At 47.6% G+C, this 20,452-nt stretch overlaps 2 protein-coding genes across 2 annotated transcripts; both read right to left on the bottom strand.

Moving 5' to 3' along the window:
* Positions 1-4,945: 4,945 nt before the first annotated feature.
* Positions 4,946-6,647, bottom strand: LOC123128367 (uncharacterized protein At5g39865). Its single transcript, XM_044548350.1, has one exon. It carries the CDS (start codon positions 6,286-6,288, stop codon positions 5,131-5,133), a length of 1,158 nt encoding a protein of 385 aa, XP_044404285.1. The 5' UTR covers positions 6,289-6,647; the 3' UTR covers positions 4,946-5,130.
* Positions 6,648-15,519: 8,872 nt separating this feature from the next.
* On the bottom strand, positions 15,520-16,401 carry LOC123130970 (uncharacterized). Its single transcript, XM_044550752.1, has one exon. The coding sequence runs from the start codon at positions 16,352-16,354 to the stop codon at positions 15,749-15,751; it is 606 nt and encodes a 201-aa protein (XP_044406687.1). The 5' UTR covers positions 16,355-16,401; the 3' UTR covers positions 15,520-15,748.
* Positions 16,402-20,452: the final 4,051 nt, after the last annotated feature.

Below are 20,452 nucleotides of genomic sequence, written 5' to 3'. Positions count from 1 at the left end.
CAGAACAGCTCCGCCGATGCCCTAGACTGGTTCTGCCCAGGTTCCGCCTCAAGAAGGCGGCGCTTTGTCCCGAAAGCTTCCTTCTGATTTTTTTTCAGGTCAAAACACACCATATAGCAGAAGATGGGCGTCGGGGGCCTGCCAGGAGCCCCACAAGGACGGGGGGCGCGCCCAGGGGGTAGGGCACGCCCTCCACCCTTGTGGCTGGCTGGGGGCCCCCTCTGGTACTTTCTCCGCCTAATATTTTTTATATATTCCAAAAATATTCTTCGTGAAGTTTCAGGGCCTTTGGAGTTTCGCAAAATAGGTCTCTAATATTTGCTCCTTTTCTAGTCCAGAATTCCAGCTTCCGGCATTCTCCCTCTTCATGTAAACCTTATAAAATAAGGGAGAAAAGGCATAAGTATTGTGATATAATGTGTAATAAAAACCCATGATGTAATAAATATCCACATAAAATCATGATGCAAAATGGACGTATCAGACACCATCACGGAGGGGTTCATCATCCTCATTGGTGCCTCTCCGATGATGCGTGAGTAGTTCATTGTAAACCTACGGGTCCGTAGGCAGTAGCTAGTGGGAATACTAGTTGTGCATCCAAAATCCTTAAACTCAGTTTTGCCATATGAGTCCACCATACCTACCAATATGCGGTATTTTCGTGTCGTTCTAAGCAAATTTGTATGCGCCATCTCTAATCTTCAAAATAAATTTCCTTTTTGTGTGCTCGTACCGCTCATGAAACGGTAGGGGATGACTGATATTTTTCCATCCTAGATGTGTTATTCTCAAGATGAGTGTTTATTCACTTGTCATTGCACAAGAGTACGGCAATGGTATTAGGGATGCCCAGTCCCGAAATGAAAAATGAATTTACTTTATCTTGTCAAATAATAAATTCCTTGGAAAGTGTTGGTATGGACGATACTTGTGGATTTGGTTAGTCCTGGAATGTGAAAGTATGGTGGAAAAAGGAATAAACTTTAATTTCTGTTTGGGAACCGCCTATGGTATATCTAGCATGGAAAGTATTGGGAACTACTCAATCGTTTTTGTTGAGAGGAAAAGCATGCCACCCAAAATGTTTTATCTCTTAATTTTTTGTTTTGAGCTCTGGCACCTCTACAAATCCCTACTTCCCTCTGTGAAGGGCCTTTCTATTTACTTTATGCAATTTTTATTTTTTCAATCTTAATCTTCTCTTATAAAGCACCAACTAAGGGGCACTATGATCGTACTTGAGCATTAGGTGTAGCTAATATGCGAGTGTGTTTCATGAATGGATCAATGAATGAGCATGATGGGCTAGGCATAACTTGCTTTAGTGTTGATATTTTGAAAGACATGGTTTCTTGTTGATATGCTTGAGTATTGAAATCTTTATGTCAAAACTAGACTATTGCTTTGAACCATATAAAAGTCCATATGTCCATGCTACAAAATAAAAGAATGTGATGAACATGATAGGCAGCATTCCACGTCAAAAAGTCGCACTGGGACAGTGTTCGGCCGATGATAGTTCAGGAATATCAGCGGAATCCAGGCTCAAGGCCAGATCTAAGGCAGGGGCATTCGCAGTGATGGGGTACACCATGCCCGAAGTCAAAGCCTCGGGGTTCGCTGACTCTTCAAGCGGAGCTAAGAACTTTGTTAGAATAAGATCTCCCCGGGAGTCAGCAATGAACTCTAGGCTCCCAAACCCAACCTCCTGGTCGGGGGTGAAACTTCTGACCTGGCCGAGGCGGCCGGTCGGATCGGCGTGCAACACAATCCTGCCAAACGCGAAGATCTGCCTGAGGACGAAAACGTCCCCATTGTAGATGTCGCTGCTGATGGCTAGGCGGGCCATTGATTCTTTGGTGATCTCATAGTAGAACTCTCAATGAAAGCACTAATGTTGGTGTCAAAACCGGCGGATCTCGGGTAGGGGGTCCCGAGCTGTGGGTCTTGGATCGATGGGGAATAGGAAACACATGGACATTATTTACCCTGGTTCAGGCCCTCTCGAAGAGGTAAAACCCTAAGCCATGCTTGATTATATTGATGTGTATACGATGTTTATATAGTTGATCTACCTCGAGATCGGATGAACTAAACCCTAGATGAGTAGGATGGTGGTTCTTCTTCTTGCCTCTACATACTAAACCCTCTGGTTTATATAGACACCGGAGGTACTTAGGATTACACATGGTCGGTTGCCAACAAGGAATAAACATGCCAATCCTTCCATCTTGACTTGGGGACACTCCAAGGCTTCAGAGGTTTTCCTTCTTGAATACAGAGTCGCCTTATAGTTCGGCTTTCCAATAATAGTTGTAGAGCAGCCTACCTGTCCGGCCCATAGGATTACACCGACAGCCCAAGGACCCCATAATCCCAGACGCCCTCACCGTTTAGTTACGAGAGCAGGCCGGCCTTTGGCCTTCCACTCCGTTATTAATGCGATCGACAAGGGGGTATTTTATATCGGGGCTGTGCGGCTACAAAGCTTTGCTGACACATGCGATAACACATCAATGTAGTAGTCCACTTCCCGCATTTCTGAAGCTTAGACGACGCTATCACTTGTTTCAAGAAAAATTGATGGCGTATAAGAGCAAGTACAATAAGGTGACATAAACAGGTTGTAAGACATACCACATCCATTTTTTGCCTAGTTGAGTAGAGAGAACTTTGTGAGAGAAAAAAAGTAAGCCACATATTAAAAACATAGCATACCAGTATAATCAATTATTACATAAATGAGCTATTAAGGTTGACTAAATGCAACGTGGCAACTTCGTATTGTTGGCTATACACCGCTCCTGCTCTAAGCCGGCCGATCAGACCGGAGATCGGTTTCAGGAACGGTGGAACAGAGGACGCCGCTATGGGCACACACCTTCAACTTTTAGTTTGAGTCAATTGCACCGGTGGTGTTAGAACTTGTCGTGAACGGTCACTTTGGTGCTAGAACTTGTGGCATACATCAAACTAGTGTAAAAACTTGGCTTGGGCGTGCAGATACGGTATAAATCGTGTTTGGATATGAAAGCGACCTTGACTAGGCTCACTTGCATGGAGCAGGGTCCCGCTGTCAGCCACCAGATGACATGAGGCCTGTTATTTTACCAAAAAGAAACTCAAATTTTTTTATCCTCACGAACTAGCCCCTGGCACGTGTCAAAATGTTGGCCATATGGGTTCCATGTGTCAGCCACACATAAATTATATAAAAAAATAGCGCGACTGCGAATCGAACCATGTAGGTTTGCTAGCTTCCGCCAATGGTTAACCACGGCTAGACTTTCTTGTTTTGACAGGATACGTCATGTATATATCCTTCACGTCCTATGTGGGCTGCACTTGGTGGGACCCCCATTTTGCAGTGTTATTTTTTATAAAATCTATTTATACTATAATCATGTGTTACAAAAAATATACATAGTAGTAAAATAAATTAAATTATAAAAATGAGCACCTTATATGCATAATATTTTATTAAAACTGTGAACATTTTAAACATATATGAGCATTTATTGAATATATAAAACATAGAAATTCCATTTCATGTTTTGTGAATTATGCAAATTATAATGTGAATACTTTTGTAATCTATAATTCGAATATATGGATGCAATTTTAAATAATAAGTGAATAATTTATAATTTAATTGTTTAGATATATATATATATTATTTATAACATTTGATTATAATTTACATATATTATGTAAACTTAACAAAAGTAATAGTGCAAATGGGCCGCATGAAGTGCATTCCCTTATAATATTTAACAGGATATAAAAAAATTCTTAAAACATGAATCAATCAATATTTTGTGAAAACCCTGAACATTTTTTAACTTATATAAGCATTTACTGAAATATACGGAAAAATATAAAATAAATTTGACATATTTTATTCATATGCATATTATTACATGAATATTTCTGTAATTTAAAATTAATACGTCAATATTTTATAATGTGATTTATTTTATGTATATTACTTATAATATAGTACTAGATTTTACTTATATATATTCTACAGCTTTCTAAAAAAAGAATGCAAAATTGGCTTTATTTGTATTGTTTTACAGTATAAAAACATTTTTATAGTTCATAAATATTATTTTAGATAGATGCATAATTTTAAAATAATACGTGAACTATTTTCTAAAGAATTTCTTCCGTTTTATGTATTATTTATACTGCAAGAATAATTAAACTTTATTTTTATTAGTGAGATTAGAATTTACATACCTTTACGTACTTCTAAAAAGACAAACTCCAGGAGCGACTTTGTTCTACTACATTACAAAGGACTTACGAACTATAGGTGTGATGACGTTGTTGGTGCAGTGGCTATGACCGGTTGTTTCCCACCTATTCCCTCCGTTTCAAATTACTCGTCACAGAAATGAATGTATCTAGAACTAAAATACATCTAAATACATCCATACCTGCGACAAGTAATTTGGAACGGAGGCAGTATATGATAGCAAGTTTGAGTTTTTCTTTCAAATTTCCATATTATACTAACAGGCGGGACGGGCTTTCGACAGAGACAGAAAACATGCCAACACTCCAACATGAGAAGGAGCTCTTATGTGAAAATAAAAAATAAAAATCAAGAATGTTTTCGTGAAAAACAGACACACGCCCTCCTTCCTCCCTTCCTGCCACTGACAGCGGGACCTGCACCATGCATGGGAGCTTCGTATTCAAACGTGATTTGCATCGTATTTGTACGATCGAGCTAAGTTTTTACACCAGTTCGATGTATGCCGTAAGTTCTAGCATCAAAATGATTGTTCACGACAAGTTCTGGCACCATTGGTGTAATTGACTCTTTCAGTTTCTTGGCACTGACAGACACTCAACTCAGTCGCGCTTCTGAGCGAGAACTATTTTTGTCCAAAACATTACAGTCATTTCCCTCGCACACATTTGATTCCAGAAGGAAACAAGGAAGCTCGACAAAAATCAATTACTAATACACAGTACAAATGTCACTTGATCAGTCCTAATGTAACAGAAGCGTATGTACTTCTCTGTACAGACCATCTGAGCTGAACACCGCCGCCGCCGGCGCTCACCTGAAACTGCAGCAAAACCACACTACCACTAGGAATCTCTCGCCGTCGGTCACAAGCAGCAGAGTGGGCACCGGACGAGCCCGTTCTCGTTGCAGTCGGGGCACCGCCGGAAGCTGTCCAGCTCCTCTAGGAACACCTTGCAGCTGCCGGAGCACTCCTCGCACGGCACGAACCGGACGCCGCCGCACCCGGAGCACGCCTCCAGCGCGGCGCCCTTGCCGCCCGCGCTCGGCGGCGCCATCTCGCAGGCCTCCAGCGCCCTGGACAGCTCCCCGGCCTCGTGCAAGCGGCGGACCTCCTCGGCGCCGCCCAGGTGCTCGCCGTCCACGAACACCTGGGGCAGCCTCCCCGCGGAGCCCAGCGAGGCGTGGAGCTCGTCCTTGAACCCGCCGTGCAGCGACAGGTCGCGCTCGTCGATGCGCACGCCGTAGCCGTGGAGGATGGACTTGGTGGCCCAGCAGTCCTCGAACGTCTTGCGGATGCCGCGCAGGCTGGTCAGGTACAGCACCACCTTCCGCTGGCTGTCCGGCGGGGGAGGCAGCTGCGGCTGCGGCGGCTGAGGCGGAGAAGGAGGCGGGGACGTGGGTGTGGGCGTGGGCGTGGGTGGGCGCGCCAACTTGGCGAGCTTCGCGTCGATCCTCTGCTGGAACGCGCTGACCCGCGCGCGCACGATGCCAGGGAACCTCTGGATTTCGCGCTTCTTGACGCACTCGCCGTTGCCCTCGTAGTCCCGCGGCGGCGAAGCCTCGCCGAGCGCCTTGCGGAACTCCGAAATGACTTCCGGATCGAACTCCGGCGACCCCGGCGGCGACTGCTCCCCGCGCTCATCCTCGGCGCCCTCGGCCGCATCGCGCTCCTCGTGCTTGTTGTCGTCGAGGCCCTCCATGAGCTCCCACACATTGATCACCTCGGGCTCGCGGACGGGCGTCTTGGTCGGCGTGCCGACCACCTGCCGCTGCCGCCTCGCCAGCTGCGGCTGCGGGGGCGGCGCCGGCGTGGCGGCCTTGCCCTTGGCCGCGCCGCCGAAGCTGCCGGCGCGCCACTTCATCATCTCCTCGTCCCGGTCCAGGCTGAGCGAGCCGAGCGTGGAGGACTTGAGCGCGACGGTGTGGTGCGCCGCCCCGGCGGCCGCCGGGCCGGAGCGGCTCCGCCCGAAGGACTTCCGGAGGCCGCCCTGCAGCGCGTGCCTGGAGCCCGTGCAGCCCATCCACCGCGTCCCCCACTACCCACTACCCAATCCAGCAACCAATCAAGACCCCGATCAGCGCCACTGCCGCGTCGCCGACCAATCCAACACAGAAGCCACCCAAACGCGCTGGGACAAAGAAGAGATGGACCAGGCCAGAGCAATGCCACCAACCGAGACGAGGGGAACCGGCACCGACTGATCGTGGATCGCGGCCAGCGGGGTGGGAGCTGAGCCTAGGCGATCTCGGCGGCGAGGCGGGGGCGGGGCGAGATCTGAGCAGAGGTGGGGCGCGCGGGCGGGGAGGTGCCTGCGACGGGGGGGAACGGGAGTGGGAAAGGCGAGCGCTTTATGCCGCGGAAGCAAGGAGCGTTCCGGGTCACGGGGTAGGCGCGTTACGCGTATTAACTCGCGCGTTATCTACCGGTTGGGGCCGGGCGGTGGTGGTGGTGGAGTTCCCGGCCGCGTCAGTCAGTCAGTCAGGTCAGGCGATGGAGAGTGGAGGGTGGATGGAATCATTGCCTCGCACGTCTCAGTGAGCAGTGGTGTCTTCGGCGATGGGATGATCGGCTGGAGCTGGGGTTATCCGCGTCGGATCGAGCGACGGAACCTTGGTCCGGCGGCTGAAAATTCGGGGGCCCGTGCATCGGACTCCGGGGCGCACGTTGCGCGGCTGCCTGGGGGCGAGGAACACACGTTTCTTTTTTTTTTCGAATGTTGGTAGTAGTTCTACCAAATTCATTGATCAGAGAAAAAGTTTGATCCAGTTTATGAGGGAAACCGGACCCAAAAATCATACAAACGGTGCCTTTCGGCATACAACAAACACATCTTCACGAGCTACGGGTCCCCCTAATCAGATCCACCTTCAGGACGATGCCCCAAGAGGGAACGCGACGCCAGATAGCGCCGCCATCGTCTGATCTAAACTAGATTAAAGATTTCCCCCGGAGCACGACAGGAAAAGCAAGGTGGGAGCAGCTACATCGATGCCTCCAACGAGGGAGCGACGCCAGAAGGCGCCGCCATCGACGACTCCGGACACAGCCGGAGTACGACTTTCGCCGGCCGTCTCACCTACACAGCTCGAGTCCAGGATCTGATCAGCCTACACATCAAAACACTACCCCTGCCTCCACGGCCAACCGCACCTCCCCGGCAAGCAAGACGTGCTTTCCACCTTGCATCCGCGTCTCCCACTGGACGGAGGATGCAACTCCCGCAGCGGCGCCATTCTTCTCCCATCGAAAGAATGCAATCAAGCAGGACGCCATTCGTCTCCTCGAGGATGCAACGTCTGCCGGCCATTCATCTCCCGACGAAGGATGCAACAACCACCACGACGCCATTCCTCTCCCTCCAGCCATCACCCATCTTGTTCTCTCACCCGCAGCAGCATCAAGCTTTCCGAACCACCATCAGGAGGATGCAACACCGAGCAAGGGTGCCATTCGTCTCCCACCACTTCTCCCGCACGGTTTATGGTCAGCAGCAACGCCGACCCCGTCGCCAGCCAAGCCGCCTCCTGACCCCCAGCCGCCAGATCCGACCGCGTCCAAGCCAGGGGCCGTCCTCCAGGGGGAGCCCGCGTCCTCCAGGGGGAGCCCGCGTCCTCCCGCAGCATCTCACGGCAGCGACGCGCGCGGCCGCGCCGCCATGCTGCCACCAGTGCTCGCAAGCCGCACGGGCCGCGCCGCCCCTGCGCCCACAAGCCGCGCGGGCTATGCCCAGCAACTCCACCGCGCAGCCACGCGCACACGAGCAGCCCGATGGGCGCCCCGCCAGCCGCCTCCATCTCCCCGTCGCGGATGCGCACCGACCAGATCTGGGCCGCGCAGAGCTCCCCGACGCGACACGCCGCCGTCCTCCTCGTCGTGATGCACCGGCAAGGACTAGCGCCCCGCCGCCGCCTTCCTTGGGGCCGGCCCGGACTTTGCCGGTGGGCGCCCTCTGGCGGCGGCGCGGCTGGAGGGAGGAAGGGGGGAGAAGGTGGCGGCGCTAGGTTTTCTCCCCCCGTGTCGCCAGAGCGAGGCGACGCGGGGTTTCTTGCCCGGTCTGAACACACGTTTCTCAGTGCTGATTAGACTGTCAATTCGGTAGTGGACTGACTAGGTACGTACGTTAGTCACCTCAGCGACCTACGATTTTGGATTTTCTTTTTCTTTTTCACGCGCCATCTGTTTCCTGGTCGACGATCGGCGGCCTCGTGAACTGATGATGGCCACTGACGATGTGTGGGTGTGGGTGTGGACTTCACTTCACTTGATGCCGAGATCGCGTGGTACTGAAACTTGCTGCAAAGATGGGATGGCATGGGTGCATGGACCATGTATTGGCAGCGCGCCTCGTAGGTTCGAAACCTGTCCTCGTCGGCGCAATGCCACGGTTCTCTCTTCTCTTTCTCCACAAGGGAGCTCGGCGGTGGTGCGTACGGCACGCATTCCGGGGGGAGAAGGCGTCGGCGTCGGCGTCGGCGGCAGGAAACGTATTGCTACGTGCAGTCCAGAGTCCGGACCAACCGACGCCCACCGGCGACCGAAAGCTCTGCCGCGGAACCGGCCAAAGCTTCTACACAGTCCGGCAGCCGCGACGTCCCTCTCTCTTCAGTCTCATCTACCACTGCTTCAGCGCTTCACTGCCACGACACAGTTTCTTCCGTTTTTACCTTTGAACCGTTCTGCTTCGGTGCACCGACGCCAACTTAGAGCAACTTTAACGGGCGGCTTCGTCCGCCGTCGTTTGTTTGGGTCGACGCGGACAAAAAAATCGATCCAACGTGTCGACCTGAATGGACGTGCGTCCATTTTTTTTTCCTCCTGCCGATCTATTTCTGGCTCTTTTTTGAGCCGTATTTGTGTCGGCGCGGACATGAGACGGACGCGCGCGCGTTTGCCCTCTCTTCTCTCCGGACCCGCTGATTGGTGGCACATTGGCCTCTCCACATCCAACAGCACAGCCTCGCTCGCCTGCCTCATCGTCGACGCCGCCGGCCATTTTTTCCGATAGAAAAGGATACATAGATACTTCTAGCGTACACACATAAAAGAAAAGACTAACTACTCGTCGCTTCCCGACTCCGACTCGGTAATGTCCTTCTCCGACATCTGAATGTAGACGTCAGCATACTGCTCGTCCTCGAAGTCCCCCCCCCCCCCCCCCCGATGTTTCTCGTAGTTTCAGTTTCAATTGAGCGACCTGCTTCCGCGCATGCTTGTCCTCCCGATAGGCGGCTCGCTCTGTTCTCCTCGCCTTCCTCTCCGTTTTTCTTTGCTTATAGAACTGGCGCTCATCGACGATGTCCTGAGGGAAGTGTTCGTGCCACACCACCATGGCTTTCACGTCCATCTCGGTGATGGCAAGGCGACGCTGCCGCCTCCGATGGACATGACGATCTCCGTCGGTGAAAAGCCGCGGGAGAGGCGCGAGATCCTGCGCCCGCTGGCTGGATACGTCGGGAAAATTCATCTCCTGACGAGGCCTCAAGAGGCGCCATGCCGCCTCCTCTGCGGTGTCGAAGGTGCCGAGGATGAGGCGTTTCTCACCAAACCAAATCTCGGAGGAGAAGGCGCCGGAGCGGCGCTCGCGGACTTCGCGAAAATCCGAAACGCCCAGGCGGCGAATCGACATGGTGACGCAGAGGCGACGAAACTTGTGGGGCGAGACGAGTAGGCGGCGAACAGAGTGTGGAGGGAGCGCCTTCTTATAACGAGCGCCGACCGCGGTGCGCGCGCGAACCTTTCCCGCACGCTGGAGCGCCAAAACCAGCGCGCGCTAGGCCGATTTTCCCGCGCGCTGGAGCGCCAAAATCAGGACGACGAGACGGCTGCTAGCATGATCTAAGCACGCGAGGTTATAAAATGAGTCGACGCGTTGGGCGCACTGCCGACCCTAAGCTATAAAAGGGCGGACGTCGGGCGGACGGCCGACCCAAACGAACAAAAAGCGGACAAAAGTGTCGTCCGTTTGGATCGGCCTGTTGGAGTTGCTCGTAGAGAGGCCGAACCTTGACCCGGATAGGTTCACAGTATTCTGATCGAGAAGATCGCGGTGTTGGTTGGTGGTGACCGGTTATAGCTGAAGGAAGACTTTTTTTTCTTTTGAAAACTAGCTGAAGGAAGACTGGGACTGCTGGGGAGGTTCCTTCCGGGAGAGGGGTGTGGTTTTGGCGCGTGGGTGGCATGTCACAAGTCACCTGCCGCGGCCCGTCTCGTCGCCAGGGTCGGTGGTTTGTCCGATTCCCGCTTTTGTTTTGTGCGCTGCGCACGGCACTTCCAGATTAACCACCAAAGCATTTCGCGCGTAGTATTCTTTAGCTCGTGCTCCCGACGCGACGGGCGGCCATATTTTTACTCCCCGGTCAGGGGCAGCTCGCGCCCGGAGTCACCCGCCGAATCCACCGGATTGGAGCTGATCGCGACGGGCGATCGTGACCGTTCGTCTTGTCGCGCAGGCAGGTGGACCTCGACACACGTCAGAGTAAGTTCCATACAGGCTCGCCGAGTGCTGCTGGACACCTGAACTGCAGAGAAGTCGCGTAGGCCGTCGCTTGCCAAGCCACAGTTTCTTCTTCTTCTTCTTCTTCTTCCTCCTCCGTCGGTTCTGAAGTTTCTTCGGCCAACTTGGGAAGCATCACAAACAGGTGAACATGGAAGCAGATCCTCTAATAAATCCGGGCACGAGCGCACGTTCTCCAATGCCAAAACCTCTGTGCCTTCGACAACTGCCAGCTCAACCGGCGCCTCTCGTTCGCAGGAAATCAAAACCGTCGCGATCATCGAATAATTAGGCTGATTGCGATTACTACTAGTAGTAGTAGTAGTACCATTAGTTATGGCACTATTTATCATTGGCGGCTTCCATCCTGAATTTGGAAGGGGAATGATGCCCGCGCCAAAAGGCGACGTCCAAAGTGCACTGGACTGGAGTGGTGGTGCTGCCGGACGTGGCCGGCCGGCCGTGTGGGCGAGCAGACCACTCGCCGCTGGTACAACTCACTCGATCCATCCTGCCGCCTTTCCTTTCTTTCCAGCTCGAGCTGCCGGTTAGACTACGCCTCATCACGCGTAGTGCTGCTTGTGATAACTGCGGCACTCATGGTATCGATACCGGGGGCGTCTTTTTGCCGGATCGGTGGCCGGAGATCGCCTTTTGTGTTCGGCTCTTTTCCGGGCGGGCCTGGGCACACGCTTGAAGTCCAAGGAAGGCTTTGGTCGGTGGTGGTTTCGCGGTGAATGTCACCGACGTGGTATTTTTTTAGGAGAATCTGTGGAAGGACGATCACGATGATGGTTCATTCTGCCGGAATCGCCCACGCGAGCTTGCATGGGCCGGCCCATCACAAGGCACCGGGATCTGGGTTTTTTCTTCTTCTGTTTCTGCTTTTTTTCTTTTGTTGTTTGGGCCTTTTTCCAGGTTTTCTGCCTCACCATTTTCTTTGTCTTTTCTTATTTTCTTTCCCCGTTTCCTTTTTGTTTTATGTATACAAATACATTTTTAAAGTAATAGGCAAATATTTTCATAAAACATGTGAAAACTTTTTTTACGAGAAACTTCCAATCTATTAGTCAACTGTCATGGCAGTACAAAGGCCACTAAAATAATAAAAATTACATCCAGGTCAATTCTTCACCTAGTGACGACTACAAGCACTGAAACAAGCTGAAGGTGCGTCACCGTCATCGCCCCTCCTTCATCGGGGGCGGGCAAAATTCGTTGTAGTAGACAGTCCGGAAGTCGACGTACTAAGATCCCATAGGACCAAAACACCAGAACAGCAACCGTCGCCGATGAAGAGAAGCATAGATCAGAAGAATCCAACCTGTAAACACACAACGTAGACGCAACAAGACTGGATCCATGGAGATCCACCGAAGACCAACACCGACCGAATCCCACAAGATCCGCCAAATATGCACCTCCACACGCCTTCCGACAACGTTGTACGCACCACCGAAACAAGGACTAGACGGAGAGGACCTTATTCCAATGATAGGGAGCTGCCATCGTCTCGCCTCTCCGAGTAGGACACAAACCCTAATCAACTCCAAAAAAAAGACCTAAAAACATAGCATAAGCCCTCCGATCGATGAGGGCTGAGGTCCATCGTGCCTCCATGGCCCTAAGGCCACCGAAGACAAAGCAAATCAACAGCAGCACCGGCGGGAGGCGAGAAGACCCTCGTCCTCGGTGGAGTTTCTCATGAGGAGAGCTAGATGCAACATGGGAAAACTTAAATGCCACCTCCACCTCCTAATTAACGCCTAGGGGGCATTTCCTATTCCGCATGTAGTTCAGGGATCAACAACCAAAGCGCACCCATCGCGCGCGGTACCGGGACAATCCACACACATGCTTATCTGTTCTATTTCTCTATCTTCTAACCAGTTTTCGGAGGTTCTAGAGAGTTCAATGGTACAACATTTTCTTTTTCTGGCTTTCTTGGCACCGATTTCATTGAGATCTTTTCATTTTATGCCTTTTATTATTAATATTTTCTGTTTCTATTTTTGAATTCATAAAGATTTTTCTGAATTTATGAAGATTTTTAAACTTCAAACATTTTTAATATTCTTGAGCAACTTTACAAATTGTGCATATTTTTAAAAATTCACAAACATTTTCTACCTCGAGAATATTTATTTTCATCTCGTATTTTTTTGAATTCATGAATATTTTTTGGAACTGCAAACAATTTTTGAATTCCTGAACGCTTTTTGAACTTGCGAATGTTTTTTGAATTCGTGAATGTTCTTTTAATCCAGAATTTTTTCAAATTCACAAAAAATTCAAATTAAAAATAACTTCTTATTAAAATGTGAATTTACAATATGTTCATGATTTAAAAAAAAATTCACTAATGTTAATAAATGTTCAGGATTTCACAAGATATTTTTAGATTTGAAAAAAGTACGAATTTAAAACGAAAAGTAAAACAAAACCACAAATAAAATAGGCAAAAGGAAAAAAAGGAAAAAAAAAGCGGTCCATGGAAGGTTCGAACCTTCCTTCCCAAAACAAATGAGAAGATAGAGAAAAAAATAAGTGGGCAGGCTCATTACCGCATACAGAGGGTGCAATTTTGGTTCCCTACCCTTGACTCACATGTGGAATAGGGTTTGCCGGTCGCTTGGCATTTGCATGTGTGTTATTGTTAGCAACTTATGTTTAGATTGTCTTATCTTTGAGAACCTAGTCTAGGAGGTAGTTTACGAGTTTACATGTGTTATACTCACTCCGTTTAAAAATATTTAAAGTTTCAGGTTTGTCCTAAGTTAAACTTGTATAAGTTTGATCAATTTTATAGAAAAAGTTTATCTAATATCTACCCTTAAACACTTTTCAAAGTTACAATTTCTAATATATAGTATAAAAGTTTATGCTATGACGATTCTAATGAAGCTAATTTGGTGTTGTAAATATTGGTATATTTTTCTATAAACTTGGTCAAACCTCTTTTGTTTTTACTTAGTACAAAACCTAGAACTTCAAACATTTTAGAACGAAGAAAGTAGATTCAGCTACTTCGGTTTGGACTGTTATATCTAACAGAGTCCACTTTGAGTTCAGGAGGAAGCTTGGGATTTTCAGATGGGGCTTCCACAACAGGATATTGCTTATGATGTGCCTCAGTTGAGACAGGGATTTATGTTCACAACGCTGAGAGACTTAACTTTTTTTTTTGAAAAGGGACGCTTTATCTTACAGCCGGCATTTACATAACTAAGACGCACACAGCCAAACAAGATCCTCTCTCACACACAAAAAAAGACCAAATACAAAGAGACCCGTAGAGTTCGTATAACGCCTAAAGCGTAGGGGGGCCAATTCTAAGATCATGCTGCCACCCATGTTGGGTAAAAATATCCCTCGCCGTAGCCTTTAATCGTGTACACACCTCCGTAAACAGGCCTTGATTCTTCACACATTGTAGAGAGGACCATAAATGAAGAGTCTTGGCACATCTGTAGATAACCTGCATCAGAGAAGTACTTTTATCATTAAAAATCTTATCATTTCTACATAGCCAAAGCGACCAAATAACGGCAAGCGCTCCCACCCTGAGGAGTGTTCTAAACCTGTTATCAATCCCATGTAACCAGTTGCGAAATGCATTAACAACACTACAAGGAGGACACAAGCCAGAAACTATTTGGATGACTGGCCATATAAAACGAGCCAATTTGCAATGGAAGAATAAATTTTTTATTGTCTCATCATGGTGACAAAAGACACATTGCGTACTTTCATGCCAATTCCTCTTAATAAGGTTATCTTTAGTAAAAATGACTCCGCGACGAATATACCATGCAAAGAATTTATTCTTAAGAGGTATCTTCATCTTCCAGATCTTCTTATTATTATCAACTCACACATCAGACTGGATTAACGCTGTATACATCGACTCCACTGAGAATTGTCCATTCCTATGGAGGTTCCAACGAAAAACGTCAGACCCATGTGACAAATGCACAGTGGACAACCGCTGGAGCAGGATGTTTCATGATTGGAGTCGAACGCCACATTTGGCGGAAATGATTTCAGTACCGTGGCGATTGTATCACCCTTATGGCGCACAATGTTGTATAGAGCCGGATATTGTTCCCGGAGTGTGGCATCTCCTAGCCACTTGTCCTCTCAGAATCTAATTTTCGAGCCATCCTTAATTGAGAAAGATCGATAGCAGAAGAAATATTTCTTCTTAGCTATTAGACCTGCCCAAAAGTGGAAATCCGCAGACTTTCAGTATACTTGAGATACCGCCTTGAAACCTACGCATTTTCTCCTTAAGAGTGTTTGCCATGCACTATCTTCCGTCAGTAATTTAAACAATCATTTGCCGAGGAGAGAGAGACTTAATGCAGATTTCACACATGTACTCCCTCCGTTCCAAAATAGATGACTTAACTTTATATTAACTTTAAAGTTGAGCCATCTATTTTGGAACGGAGGGAGTATATATATGACATGCCCTTCTCCTCTTTTATTTTGCAAGAACTTTTGTAGAACTTCTATTCACTAAATGTTATTTCTCCACTCATCTTTGATACTCGTGTTGTCCTATTTACGTGTTGCTCCTGTGGCTAGCTAAAACGTATCGAAGAGGTTACTCATAGCAGACTGTACTGACACTGCATCTCAGCACCTCAACACGTTGACCGAACAACGAAATTCTCGGTCCTGTAGAAATAAACAAAGTTGAACTTTATACATCTCAGATTGCATAGCAGGTCCAGATGTAACCTGGAAGCTGAACTACTTTATGATAGAGTTGAACTGCTAAAGTGCATTTCCTCAATCCTTATTACCAAAACTACAGGCACATCTCGCTCACCTCATGTTTTTTCTCACGCAACACAACAAAAAGTTAGCAGCAAAAGACAAGCCTGATATCACCGGCGCGGCGAAGCGTGCCTATCAAGTATCACCCTAATAATAAGAGGAAAAGGAAAGCCAAATTAAGTTTTTGTACTAGCTTCGAAAGCTACTGTCTCTGCATCCTGAGCTCCTTGTGGAAGTCCCCGATGAACCTCTCCGTGTTGGCAAACAGCTCCTGCCGAGTCATTTCCACGTCGAGTTTACGGTCTTCCTGCTGCTCTTCGCATGCCTTGTCCTCTCCGCTGGCTCGGCTACCGTTCAGCGCACTGAGGAAGAAGATGCTCGCCGCCGACGGGCACTTCTTCATCAGCATCGTCAGCACCACCTTCTTGGTCTTGGTCTTCAGGTCAACTATGTTACTTGCTCCAATGGCAGGTACCGCATGATCATCTGCAACCGCCGTCTGGTCGTTGGGATAGACTGATCTGGCCCTCTGAAACGGTGAAGCCGCGATACTGACAGGCGTGACATCCTGACCAGTCCGCGAAGACCGGTGCCGGTCTTCGTCGGCGTCGGAAGAGGTCATGGTGCTGCCGCGGCGCAGGAGGCCGGCTTGGATGCCCAGCGCGAGGACGATGGCGTTGAAGAGGAGGTAGCAATAGGGGACCCTGAGGAAGGCAGGCACCAGCAGCACGAGAAGGAAGAGAATGAGGAGGGAGCCTAGCTTGGCCACCTGGGGGAGCAGTAGTGCTGCCGGGAGCTTGAGCCCCATTAATCGACCAGCTTTGCCGACTTGCCAATATAGCTGGTGGTTCAGTGTGCCTGTATTGTTTGGAGCAACGGTACCATCGGCCTAGCCCCCTGGCCATGCATATATAGGCAACATCGGATATCTATTGCTGGTTAAGAAAATGAAATATATCTGCCACTCACGTAGAGAAACATATCTAGCTCCCTGGCCAAGTATGTATAGACAAAAATCGAGATCGACTACATGCAAGTTGGCTGAAAAAAGATTTGGTGGAAGTCGATCTTTTGCCCTAACTTCTTCGTCCTGCTGTCATCGTCTCTCTTCCTCCTGCCCCTCCTCTTCCTACCCAACGTCGGCCGGGCCGTCTGCCTCCGCCACCTTCATTGCCTTGCCGCTGCCCCCGCCATTCCTCTAGGTTCAGACTCTTCTCCGGCGTCGGTGACCCCCCCTCCCCACCCGCCATCCGCACCATCAACTTCCGAGTGTCCTCCACCGGTGACGCCGTGGCCAACCAGGTCGTCCTTGACTACAAGTTACATTCTCGCTAACTTGCAATTAAATAGCAAATGAGAGAAAAATCTCATGTCTAAATTGTGGGCTATGCCATTTAGCCATGCTTTGCTCATAAGCTATAAGTAGAATTAGTACTCTAGTAAGTGCCACAGTCAGGTACGAACACATGTGTCAACTCTGAACATTTTTTATGATAAGTTTAGTGACGCAAGGATGGTAACTTTCATGCTTCAATCTGACAGAAACTTGCCGTGTGTCACTGGAACTTGACATCCTTGCGTGGCTTAAATTGCCATCGAAAAACGTCACGACCGGAGTGTCACGGAACTGACGTGTGGCACTTATCATTTGGCTAGAATTATAGAGAAGCTAAGCCTCATTAAGAGTTTTTGTTTAAATCATGAAAAAAATAAGCATACAACATCAGACATCATATATGATATATCACATATTTACATAGACATGTTCAGTCAGAAAGAAAAAAAAACTTTGCACGATTACTTCATATATATAACAAAAACAAAAAGGAAGAATAAGACAAATGTACAGATTTGTAGATCTCACTTAGGTCCCTCCTCTGACCTCAGCGGTCACCACATCTATTTTAGTGAGGAATGAATATAATAGGATTGTTGTACGTTGCGAGCCGTCTTATTTCTCCGTGGGATATAAATATGGTCCGCTACAACATGATTTCAAAAAGTCTAGATTTTACTTTTGCCACAGTAGTTTAGCCTCCAAATTTAAGGGTGTAGCAGAAATTAGTAAGGTATTAGCGTTCATTTTCAATTTAACATTAAAAGTATTTAGCTTCAGTGGTTGTGCTCTCTATGAGCTATAACGGCGCTATAGCCGCTACTGAAAACTTTGCATAAACAGATGTTTTATATTGCTGACGAAGAAAAAGAAACATATTGTATCTGCCACTAAAGTAGATAAACTAAAAAATACGGTTGTTGGTGCAGCGTGGGGATCATGCATTTGTAGTAAGTACCTACCGGTTGCTCCTTTAAACTAAATTAATTAATGAGAAAAATCAAGCGTCGGCGAAACATCAAAGCTGATGATCAAGTATGACTGCATGCCCGGGTAGTGCACCCGCACATACTACATACATGCCGCAGGGCAGATTGATAAGGCTGATTATAATGGGAGTAGCATAAGTAGTACTCCCTCCGTTCCTAAATATTTGTCTTTCTAGATATTTCAAATGACTATTACATACGGATGTATGTAGACATATTTTAGAGTGTAGATTCACTCATTTTGCTTCGTATGTAGTCACTTGTTGAAATGCCTAGAAAGACAAGTATATTTAGGAACGGAGGGAGTATCATGCATGTCAACTAGGCAAATTTAATGAGGTGTCATATGATTAAATGAACAAAAAAGGGTTGAATATTATATCATGATATCGTATCATATTAAATAATATGCTACTATGTGTCATGCATGCTAATAAATAAAGTCATCTATGATATTAACATATAATATTATGCACTACGAATGTAGTATCATACAATAGTATCATATACATGAAACTATTATATAATACTTGCCATTACGACCAGCCTAAGGATTTACATACTCATTCGTGAGTGTTATTAATGTTATTATACAGGAAAAAGTGCTCCCTCCCTTGTTTTAGATTCGTCAAGGTAGAGATGTATATATAATATACACGTTTCAGGGTGAAATTGGATGCATCGAATGAATTAGCGTGCTGGGCGGTGCTACAGTTGTCACATAGAAGAGCTTGTCAGGTCAAAATCACAACGCGCAGACACACAGGCTGAGGACAAGTCATATCGGCTTGTCGGCCAAGGTTTTGAATCGATCACTATATTTCAGGTAAAGGCGATTATATTTTGAAAGCAATTACGGCTGCGTCATGGCGCCCTGAACAGGGGAAGTGCACGCCAGTGCGCATGGATCCTGTTGAAATACATGTGTATTCCTATACGTGCACATATCTTCTTGTTTAGAGCAAGATTAATAATATAGCCAGCAGTTGGGTCATCTACTTTGTTGAAGTCTAATGTCGTCCAAATTTTATTTTAAGTGACTAACCAAACAAAAAAAAATGCATTTGGGCGGCGACCACACCTTCCAGACCATGGCTTGCAAATTACAGCGGGCAAGTCCAACGATTTGGCCTTGGAGGCCGGCAATGTGGTGTAATTTCCTCCATTAATGAGCTTTCATATAATAAAAATTTGGGCTCCAGGTTGTCTGTTGACAATGACCAACTTTTTCCAAAGAGTGGCGAATTGCTGCATGAGCACAAGCATCACCCTGTGTTAAGTATTGATGTGATTAATTCAAGCATTATCCCTCAAAGCCTTTTGTCCACTATGGTCCCCTTTTTTGAGGAAAACCTTTTTTTTGTGGTGCAATGTCTTTGGGCCTTATCCCCTCCAACCAAGATGGCTCCCAAAATTTCGCAGTTGTACCATTACCAATTGTAATCTTAGTGGACGCCGCAAAGAGGTCCCAACCCCATTGTTGCATAGTGTCCCCGTGTTGTACAATGCTCTCGGAAGGTCATCCCATTCTAGCCATAACCATCTTAAACACATTGCAAAAGCGAAATACCCAAGGTTAAGAATTCCCAGACCTCCAAGCTCCTTGGGCCTAATATGCCTAAGTTAGTGATGTCCTCGACGCCATCTTTCTTGTGGATGAGAGCAAGATTAGTCGAGTTTAGCCAGTGAATTTTTTTCGTGTGGAGGCCCGAGAAGTTATTGATCACAAGCATGATGCCATCTTTGATAATATCCCAATATTCTTTGCAGAATTTCCCGGTGAATTCGTCAGGCCCGTGAGCCTTGTCACTAGGGAGGGCAAAAATCGCAGCCTTGATCTCCTCCATGATGGGGTCCCCAAGATGGGATAGGTCATGGTCGGCAGCAGGAATGGAAGCCCAATTGACGCTCTTAGCGCGTGGGTTGCTCTTTTTCATCATAGCTGAGAAGTGAGCATGGATAATGGCCTTCTTGTAGTCGTGATCCGTTACCCCGCCACTCCCATGCTTAAGGCGGTGAATTAGGATTTTCCACCGAATTCCATTGATCTTCGAGTGAAAATAGCGGGTGTTGGCATCTCCCTCTTTAATGTTAGTGACCCTAGAGCTTGGTATTTTCCTAGCGCTTTCCATGACCACAAGTCCAACCACCCGCATTTTGAGTCTCTTTCTCAAATCTATCACCTCACAACTTAACTCTCTGTTTTCCTGGGCCCCATTCAAATGAGGAATGATTCCAGGGCCATATGTAGCTGAATTTTGGAATTGGATAAGATCGACTTACTCCAAATCTTAAACTCGTGTCTAGTAGCTTTTAGTGTGTGAAAGAGGCATTCATAGGGTTCAGTGTGCACAGAAGGTTCTTTCCAGACGTCATGGAAAAGTTGACGTAAATCGGGCATGTTCATCCATAAATTTTTGAAGTGAAAGGACTTATGCTGCCTAGGACCATCATTATTAGCCAAAATGAGAGCAACAGTCTAACAGTGATGAGGATAGTGCATGAAGGATGTGCTTGTCAAAGGTAATGTCTTATTCCTCATTGTAGAAAAAGGCATCCAACTTGGACATGGTTAGGTTGT

Source organism: Triticum aestivum, chromosome 6A (genome assembly GCF_018294505.1).
Source record: "Triticum aestivum cultivar Chinese Spring chromosome 6A, IWGSC CS RefSeq v2.1, whole genome shotgun sequence".
Classification (NCBI taxonomy): Eukaryota; Viridiplantae; Streptophyta; class Magnoliopsida; order Poales; family Poaceae; genus Triticum; species Triticum aestivum.
Note: the sequence above shows the minus strand (reverse complement) of the source record. Positions and strands in the feature narration are given on the sequence as shown.